This window comes from Biomphalaria glabrata, chromosome 3 (assembly GCF_947242115.1).
Source record: "Biomphalaria glabrata chromosome 3, xgBioGlab47.1, whole genome shotgun sequence".
NCBI lineage: Eukaryota > Metazoa > Mollusca > Gastropoda > Planorbidae > Biomphalaria > Biomphalaria glabrata.
Window position 1 is genome coordinate 19525139 of NC_074713.1, and position 9704 is coordinate 19534842.

A 9704-nucleotide genomic window follows, 5' to 3' on the forward strand; every position below is an offset into this window, starting at 1 on the left:
CTTTTACGGTATACGGATGTATGCAAACGCGACATGAAGCTCTTCAAACTGGGAAAAAGTAGCACTGGATAGATCCACATGGAGAGAGAGCATAAAGGAACGGTCTCGGATTGCAGATGCCATACATAACAGCAGCAGAAATAATGGTGAAAATGCTACGACGCCTGGTGATTACAGATGTCCAGCCTGTAAACGCAGCTGTTATATAAAGGATTGACCTCTTTAATCACACAAGAAGTTGCAAAGGAAAAAGATCGTCTCTCGAGACGTAAAATGCCACAGATGATATTTGACTAAATACATGGAGACGAGTGACATTTCAATACGTCTCCCCTAACGCGATTCTTCTTGACTCGATCATGTCAGAAATGTCAAACCTCTCTGTTGTACATCGTTATGTGGAGCCCTATTTGTGTGATCCCAAAGTTTGTTTGCGACAAAACAACTTATCGAACACGAAGATGATTTTGCGACAATCACGATCATGACAGAAGTACCTTTGCTGTTTTTGCCCTCGAACTTATCTCGAATAATAGTACTGAGCAGTGCTCTCTCCTTAAAGATTTGACTTAATTTAACAAGCATACATTCTTCTAACTGTGAGAAAAAGTGTGTTGTAGACGACAAGAGAATGAATGTCTGAAGATCAGAACTCTATAGAGGGAACCTGCTGCCTCTCAAATATTCAGATTTTTTTTTCTAGTATGCAAAATACTTTTAAATTATCAACGAAAAACTATAAATAAAAAAAGAAGAAACGGAATTTTAAACAGGTTAAATGATTTTCATTGTGTAACTTTGAATTCCAAACATATGGCAAATGTAAATACTAAAGCTGATCTAGTTGTTGAGAACTAAACGTGAGAAACGGACGGACGGAAGGACAGACGGAAAAAAGTAATAGGGTCTTTTCCTTTCCTTTATGGGGCCACTTAAAGCCAATACAATTAATTGTTATCTGAAGCTCTTCAAATTTTTTATCTTAACAAACTGAGCAATACTTCCGCCTTTGGCTGGGATGATGTCTGCCAAGTGTTTATTGAGATGTCGCTCTACTATTCTAGTATTTGTGTCTTCGTTACATTGGTCATGATACATAGATGTGGATCTAATCAAGAAGTATGAACTACAAGTGTTTTATTTAGAGAACAAACTATTTACTCGGTAAGTGATAATGTCTTTAGTTGACTTTAGTTTATGGACCGATGTGTCTAAGTTCATTGCTACAATGTCCTCAATGAAACAACTAAGATTTACTTATTTGTTCTGTTTCAATGTTAGTTTTTTAAGAGTCTTATAAAATCAGTATTATAGTTTATTAAGGGACGCGGGTTTATGGTGTAATTAAGGATTACCACCTCCCGTCGCCTCATCGTGGCACCTCCGTGGAAACGTCCGCCCGGTAAAGTGGATAGGCTAAGAACGAGAGTTAACATGGCTCCCAGTGAGCTACCACTGTATGCTCTAGCGAGTGTATCTGCACGTCGTGGGGATGTGAAAAAGGCTTGCTAACCAGTCCGAACCCCCCATCGCCCCGTTCCCCAACGGGGCCCATACGCGTGGTGATGGTCTTCCCACGGGCACGATGGGAGAGTATAGGCATAAGGATGGCCCCCACGTGGGGCTTGGCCCCTGGTGTGATTATATGATCACCTATTCGCCAGGGGTCTCCTGACAGAGAGATCGGTGAAGAGCCAATTTCTCATTCTGGCCACGGGATAAAAGACTTTCCAGGGTCACGTGGTTCATAAAAGGGATGTGCTCGTCTCGAACCATAAAGGACATCTGATTCAGAAAGGAGGAGGATTTAGTTCTGGAGACTGAGGTGTTCATAATTACTGATATGAAAGAGAAACAGAGAACTACTTTCAAGTTGAATCTTTGTATGTATGTATAAAGTAAAAGTTACAGTGAGTAAAATTGTGTTTCTGCATAGAACTACGGGGTAGAACTACTTTCAAGTTGAATCTGTGTTTATGTATAAAGTAAAGGTTACAGTGAGTAAAATTGTGTTTCTACATAGAACTACTTTCAAGTTGAATCTGTGTTTATGTATAAAGTAAAGGTTACAGTGAGTAAAATTGTGTTTCTACATAGAACTACTTTCAAGTTGAATCTGTGTTTATGTATAAAGTAAAGGTTACAGTGAGTAAAATTGTGTTTCTACATAGAACTACTTTCAAGTTGAATCTGTGTTTATGTATAAAGTAAAGGTTACAGTGAGTAAAATTGTGTTTCTACATACAACTACTTTCAAGTTGAATCTGTGTTTATGTATAAAGTAAAGGTTACAGTGAGTAAAATTGTGTTTCTACATACAACTACTTTCAAGTTGAATCTGTGTTTATGTATAAAGTAAAGGTTACAGTGAGTAAAATTGTGTTTCTACATACAACTACTTTCAAGTTGAATCTGTGTTTATGTATAAAGTAAAGGTTACAGTGAGTAAAATTGTGTTTCTACATACAACTACTTTCAAGTTGAATCTGTGTTTATGTATAAAGTAAAGGTTACAGTGAGTAAAATTGTGTTTCTACATACAACTACTTTCAAGTTGAATCTGTGTTTATGTATAAAGTAAAAGTTACAGTGAGTTAAATTTGTGTTTCTACATAGAACTACTTTCAAGTTGAATCTTTGTATAAGTATAAAGTAAAAGTTACAGTGAGTAAAATTGTGTTTCTACATAGAACTACTTTCAAGTTGAATCTTTTAATTGTTTATGGAAAAAGTTTTCTGCGTTTTAACGGTTCCCGTCAGGTTTGTGTCATCTGTCCGTTTCCCGTCACACTTGGATCTCATTAGAATGTTAATTAGACACTTCAAACTTAGTGATTGTTGTAGTCTATTGTCTATTTAGCACTGGGAAACAAAAAAAAGAGAATGTGTAGTCCACTTTTCTATCAAATGGAATAAAACATAAACCTCTTTAAGTGTCTTTCTTCAATATCTATCCACATGGAGGCTTTAGTACAAAAAGTAAATTGACCCTTTCAGACCTTGCGATTTATAAGGCTAGATGATGTACAGTTCATATTTTTCTGTGCATTGGATGTACTCATAGGCGTCCGAAAAATCTCGAAATTTGAAATCTAAAACTTCACCAAGATTCAAATCCGATACACTTCTGTTCACTTTATCCCTAAGCCATCACGCCCCCTTATAACTTTGATATGTCCATGGAGTGTGTGAACGTATTATAAAGATATCACGTCATGACGTTGAGCTGTGTATGTTCTTGTATTTCAGAGATGCAGTTGTCTGGTACAATGTTTTGGATCCATGTCACGTGCTTGGTCATCTCTTTCAACGTTATGGAGTTTTTGTCTACAATATCTGGAACCAAGTTTACTTTCGATGGTCATAATGTTACGTTGACCAATAGCAGAATTGAAAGCGGACAACTGGTAAATTATTCTAATGTCTCATCAATAAGCTCCATACATCATCAAACTGAAACTGAGGAATTTGAAAACTCAGAACATGATTTATACAATACAAGGGAAATCATTAATAACTATCAATATTTTGATGCATTCAGTTGTCCCCCTTGTATTTGTTACCGAAGGAAAGATGACAGTGTCGATGCTGACTGCAGTAATAGGAGGCTTCAGAAAATGCCCACCAAACTTCCGATTTATATTAAAACACTTAATTTGTCCGTGAACACTATTTTGGAGCTCAACACAGCCCACTTGAGTATTTATTCCCAAGTCAGTTCCTTAGTCATCAGCTCAAACCCACGGTTTAAAAAAATTTTCTTTGAGCCACAAGAAAACAATTCCTTTGCAATGATAACTTTGGATCTTAGTCATAACAACATTAGCACCATCCAGAACAGAAGCTTCCTCAGCTTTGTGAACCTGCAGAAACTTGTGCTGAGTGAGAACAGGCTGAGTTACATTTCGTCAGCCATGTTGGAAGGACTGGAGAATCTAAAAAGTTTGTATCTCTCACGAAACAAAATAAGAGTATTGAACGCCAACACGTTTGCTAATCTTATCAATTTAGAATTGTTAGATCTGAGTAAAAATCAACTAAACTACAACGTTAGAAGTATTCCTACGCTGGTGTTTGAAAAACTGACACATTTACAGCAACTGTATTTGCAAGGAAATGTCAACTTTCCACAGCCCTATCCCAGCAGGGCGCTGTCAAAACTTAGCCAGCTAACAAGCTTGTATATAGATGTCAACCTGAACTCGTCACTTGATCAAGAGTGGAAAAAAATAAAAAAATTAACAACCTTATTTTTCGGAGGTCACATTGGCATCTGCAATTTAAGAAAAATCCATAGAGATTTTCTGGCTAACTCTCCTTATCTGAAGACATTGATTCTATATGGTTGCAATTTTCATGAACTAGATCCTGCTGTTTTCTTAGGTGTAAAACACCTTGAAACTTTAGAAATAAATAAAATATTCTTGAACTATGACCTCTATCAGGCTTTGAATGACTTGCGAGGTCTGGTCAACTCTTCTCTTAGAAATCTTACATTGATTTCACTTTCCCGAGGCAGGTATCTCTGTCGGTCTCTGAGTGGAAAACATGCGGCTTATTTGCAGCATCTCTCGTTGGAAGAATTGAATTTGTCTGAGAACAGTATCGCTCTGATCGAGGAAGACTTCGCGATACTCCTACCAAAAACTTTAAAGAGATTCGTTTTGATGGACAACAAACTAAGTATTAAAGTGTTCTCCTTATCCAGTCTAAGTCATTTATCTGAACTGATAGAGATCTATCTTGACCATCAGGGGGACAGTCTACAGAGATATCATTTGACAGAGACAAATCGTGGTGGATTAAAAAATAAAAATCGAAAATATATTTCATTTTTAGAAGAATCTAATTTAAAAAGAAACAAAAGCGTAACACAAAATGCAGGGCAGGAATCATTTATTAGCCGTTCGCACACATTGAAGATGCGTGATAGCGAGAGTTGTCTGTGTGCTGATTCAGAGCAATCAAAGTTTGATTCCCAAGGAGATTTCCAAATAGGTGCATGGCCACTCAATCTGAGACTTGTCCAAGGCTCCCACTTTTATGAATTTACTGCATTATGGTGGAAGAGTAAGTGGAGATTTAATAGCTCTTTGATTTCTATATCACATACTAAAAACTTTTTAGTGAAGTGGGGGGAAAGCAACCTACCTACCAAAATACAAAGAGTGGACTTTAGCCACAATTACGCTATGAAACTCTCAGAACATTTTTTCCCCCAAAACAGTTCTTTGATCTCTCTCAACATCAGCAACAATATTCTGGGGGAATATTTCGCTGCTTTGGGAAGGAAGAAAATATTTTTAGGACTGGGTTATCTGCGCTTTCTGGATATATCGATGAACTTAATCTACAAGCTCCCTCGAGATTTTCTGTCCGGCTTGAAGAGCTTGGAGGTTTTACTAGCGACTAAGAACAGACTTCAAGCGTTGAACGTCAGCCTCAGTCAGATGTCTAGTGTTTGGTTTATGAACTTCAGTCAAAATTCCATTACCTGGATAGATAAAGTGACCCGTGATGACCTTGACCTTCTGGCAATATCGAGACAAGTGTCTCTTGACATTTCCTTTAACCCTTTACCATGCACTTGTGATGGAATAGAAATATTAAACTGGTTGGCGTTTACAAATGTCCGTTTGGTCAACCAGATGTATATGAAATGTCAGACAAGCACCGGTGAAACGGTCAGTTTAGGAGATCTGATGGAAAGGGCGCAACAAGTCCAAAGAGCATGCGCATCAAAGGCAATTATTTTGGTCATCTCCATCTCGTCTGCTGTAGTGGTCACCCTGATGGTCTCACTAGCTACCCTCTATCGTTTCAGGTGGAAACTTCGCTACCTGAGAAACATAGCTCTGACCAAGTATGCTGGGTTTAGACCCAAGAAAGGGACTGGGAAGAAATTTCAACACGACGCCTATATCCTATATGAAGACCAAACTATCAACTTTGTCTTCAGAGACTTCATTCAGGAGCTAGAGGTCAAGCGTGGCCACAGGCTACTTCTGGTTGACCGAGACATTATTCCTGGCACAATAATGACTACCGCCATCCTCAGTGCAGTCCAGAATAGCTACAAGACGATTCCAGTGGTCACTCCTTACTTCTTTAATGTCTGGTACTCCGAATACGCTGTCCAAATGGCCATTATGGAGGAGCACTACGAGCCTCGACAAATCTTACACCTCTGCGTGTATCAGGCCACTGACCCTAAAGATATGCCCAAAGACCTTTTGTCGGTTATGAAAAGAAATCGTTACACCGAGTTCCCACCGGAGACAGACTTAAATGAAGAAATGGTCAAACAATTCTGGGACCATCTATCTAGTACTATCCAACAAAGGGAATGAATTGTTGTTCTTGCTGTAGTTTGCTCAATAGCTAACACTATACATATTTTATCTTAAACAGTTACGATTTCATGCCATTTAAAGAAACGTGAATTTTGAACAATTTAAACTTTGTATTTTATTTTTCTGTGTAATTTTAGCTATAATTTTAAGTGGAACCCGATTAAATTAAAAGCAGCTTTAAGTTTTATGTTAAAAAAATGCCAGCCTGTATTATTCCGAATGCGTTCATTTAGATCTCCAAAGTGGTAAATTATATTGGAGATACAACTACATTTTACCTAAAGTTATGTAATAAAAATACAAATATTAATACAGTGTTGTTTTTTTGTGACGGTACCCACCGGTACTGCGTATCGGCACCTTTTCAATGTGGGTAAAAAATTATTACTTTTCTTGCATTTTAACGTTTCTTATTAATTTATTAGTAGTTAAATTCATCACTCAGTACCTGCACCTATTATCTTTTACAAAAAAAGCACCGTATATTATACAGTAAATCTAATCCGTGTACTGCACACGTTTATTAGAGTAACAAAGTTTCTATTTTGAGGGAGGGGGATATGATGGGATAAAATGTTTCATTTTTTTAATAAAATCTAACAAGCATTAGGTATTTGGAGTACTATAATCGCTCTATATGTTGTAAAAGGGAGGTAATTTATTTTTTAAAGTATTTTTACAAAGCTTTTCTGTCTGTCAATCTGTCTGTCTGGTAAAAAGTGTGTACATGTTATTTCTTCCACACCCATTCTCGGATCAAGATGAAACTTTGAGCATTAAATCATTGGCATAGATAAAACATAATTCAATGCAAAAAAATTAGTTAATATGTCAATTAATTTTTTTGTTTGATACCAACAAGGGGAAACTAATCCTTCAGTATTCACAGATATGGCTAAATGTGTTGTGTTAAGTCCTATTAAATAGTTGTCAACTCTAGTTGTCCATCACTCATTCTCTGATCAAGTTGATACTCGAAGCAATTATTTAATGTACCTAAAAACATAAATCAATAAAAAAAAACGTTACAAAGACAGTTTTTGTGGAAACACAAACTCAAAATCGGCCCCCGAAGTGGTCCACCTAGAGTATTCACCAGGATTCGTACACGGGATTTCCGGTTCCAAGTGCTTTACCCCTCAGCCACAGCATCTCCATATATTCATTTAGCTAACACTTATATTTTTTAAAATAATGATTATTAAACTTATCCATACATTCCAAATTAATAACATGTTACATGTAATAAAGAGAAACTAAAAAACATTTATTATTCTTACAAGATTAGATAAATTGGCAACACGGAAAAAAAAAACATTCTTGACCTAGATTACTTTAGTGAGTGAGCTAGCAACAGATGTGTACAAATGACTTGACAAGACGTTCCCATTGCAAATACAAATTTATATCTCCATTGTCATTTGTCATACAAACTAGACATAGATCTAGCCAGATCTAGTTCTAGATCTAAATATAGATTAAAGATCTAAATCTAGGTCTAGATCTAGAACTAGATGTTCCCCCACACATATGTATCAGTGTTGTCTGAGTAGATGGTGATGTAACGCCGTGCTGGATCTCAAGATGTCAACAAAAAATGGAGAGATCTAAGATAAGATTTTTTTTTTGTCCTTTTTAAAAATTTTTGTTTTGTTTCAGTCATTAATATTTAATTTGTTCCTAGATCAACAAAGAGTTTTGTAAGAAACACTGCAGAAAAAAGTTCCATATTAAAGTAGAAGAACTCTGTAGATATGTCTTGGTCCCTTGGAATACATACCAGCCTACAACTAGATTTTAAGGTTTTATTGTTAAAAAAAATGAGAATCCTTGGCCAGTATAAATCATTCTATAAAATCAATATCAAAGGAAAAGAGAGAAAAAAGAGAAAGCAGACATTTAACTTTTCACTAGATTTACCGGTGTTCACCCAGAGCGCCAGTGCTGTAGGGACTGGTCCAGTTTCGTTATTCATTACGCGAGATAAACTAGTGTTTATGAATTCCGGACACTGGTCAGATCCTAGGAGATGTCCGGGTCGCTTTGGCCCGTCAGCGCTAGTGATGTATATGTCCCCCAGCGGCCGCGGGCAGCCCTCGGGGCGCCACCGTCTCAAACACTGACCACACTCCTAAGATTTCATCTTGATCAACCTTCTTGCGTCACTGTGGGGACTTTGTGATTTATTATTTTAAAAAAAACACACGCTTTTATTACGTCTTAGATCAATTTGTAGGTGTCTCATAACAATAAATATGGCTGGGATGACTCTTTCAATACAAATAGTGATTTATTCCAATGAAATGGAAAGGATCGGGTTAATCTTGTTAGTAGGGTAAACTGCTTAGCTTCCAAACCCGGGTAGAACTCGTTCAATACCCAGGTAAAGATAGAAGCTTTCATTGACGTAGGTGCCGGGCATTTATTAGGAAAGTTAAAGCTGTCTCTAGTTGTGCTGTTCACGTGATATTGTAGTTTAGCCAAAGAAATAAATGGGCTGCATTTATAAATAAGCTCTATTAATTACTGTATCCACTATATAAGGCCTACAATGTATTACAAGTTTTATCTCTTGTTCTATATAAGGCAGTGGTCTTCAACGGGGGCGCTATCGCCCCTGGGGTGCGTTTTCGAGATTTTGGGGGGGGGGGCGGGGGCGGTAGGGGGGAGCTGGGCACAAAATGGGGCGGTAAGGGGGCGCTGGGCATAAAGGCGGGAAGAAGAAACTAAAGTTGCACTGAAACAAAACAAATTAAAAAATTCTTCAACATTAAAGCTGGGAAACTAAATATAGACAAATTATAGTTAACTTGCTTCTAATTTAAGAATAGGAACAGCGTTAGAAATTGAGTTCGGGAATCCCATTTTCTATTTTTAAATTCTTACTCTTTTGCTGTTATCGAAGGGTATCTATTGCCCCTTGCGTGTATTAACGTTTAAGATTTGACAAACAAACTAGGTAATGCGCCTTTTAATTTATAGTTTATTTTATCTACATATGTTAATATATTGATATGTAAATGTTAATTGAAAAAAAACATTAAAGGTAACATTCAAATAGAATAATTTAACTTTTTAAAAACAAAAAACATTGATAAAATGTTACGAAAACTCACTGGTATGTCTTGTAATATTTCCTTGAGATTTAGTGAATTGCCACTAGAAAAATAGTAAGTTCTACTTTGATGACATTTTCAAATGAGGTTATGAAACCAAGTCAGCTTCACGAACATATAGCGATATCCAAAAATAATTTAAGAATATTCATGAACAATTATAAAAATCTACATTAAAACAGTATTTAAAAAAAAAACAACGGCAAAGCAGGATATGTTTTAGTGGCTTTTTAGC

General features: G+C 36.7%; 1 protein-coding gene across 1 annotated transcript; it reads left to right on the forward strand.

The window, feature by feature from the left end:
- The first annotated feature begins 1026 nt into the window (after nt 1-1026).
- On the forward strand, nt 1027-6788 carry LOC106069216 (toll-like receptor 4). The gene is made up of 2 exons (XM_013228834.2): nt 1027-1164; nt 3250-6788. The coding sequence occupies exon 2, from the start codon at nt 3252-3254 to the stop codon at nt 6348-6350; it is 3099 nt and encodes a 1032-aa protein (XP_013084288.2). The 5' UTR covers nt 1027-1164; nt 3250-3251; the 3' UTR covers nt 6351-6788.
- The last annotated feature ends 2916 nt before the right edge of the window (nt 6789-9704 follow it).

Coding starts and splice junctions, on each gene's coding strand:
- LOC106069216 (XM_013228834.2), top strand. CDS start 3,252: ATGCAGTTGTCTGGTACAATGTTTTGGATCCATGTCACGTGCTTGGTC.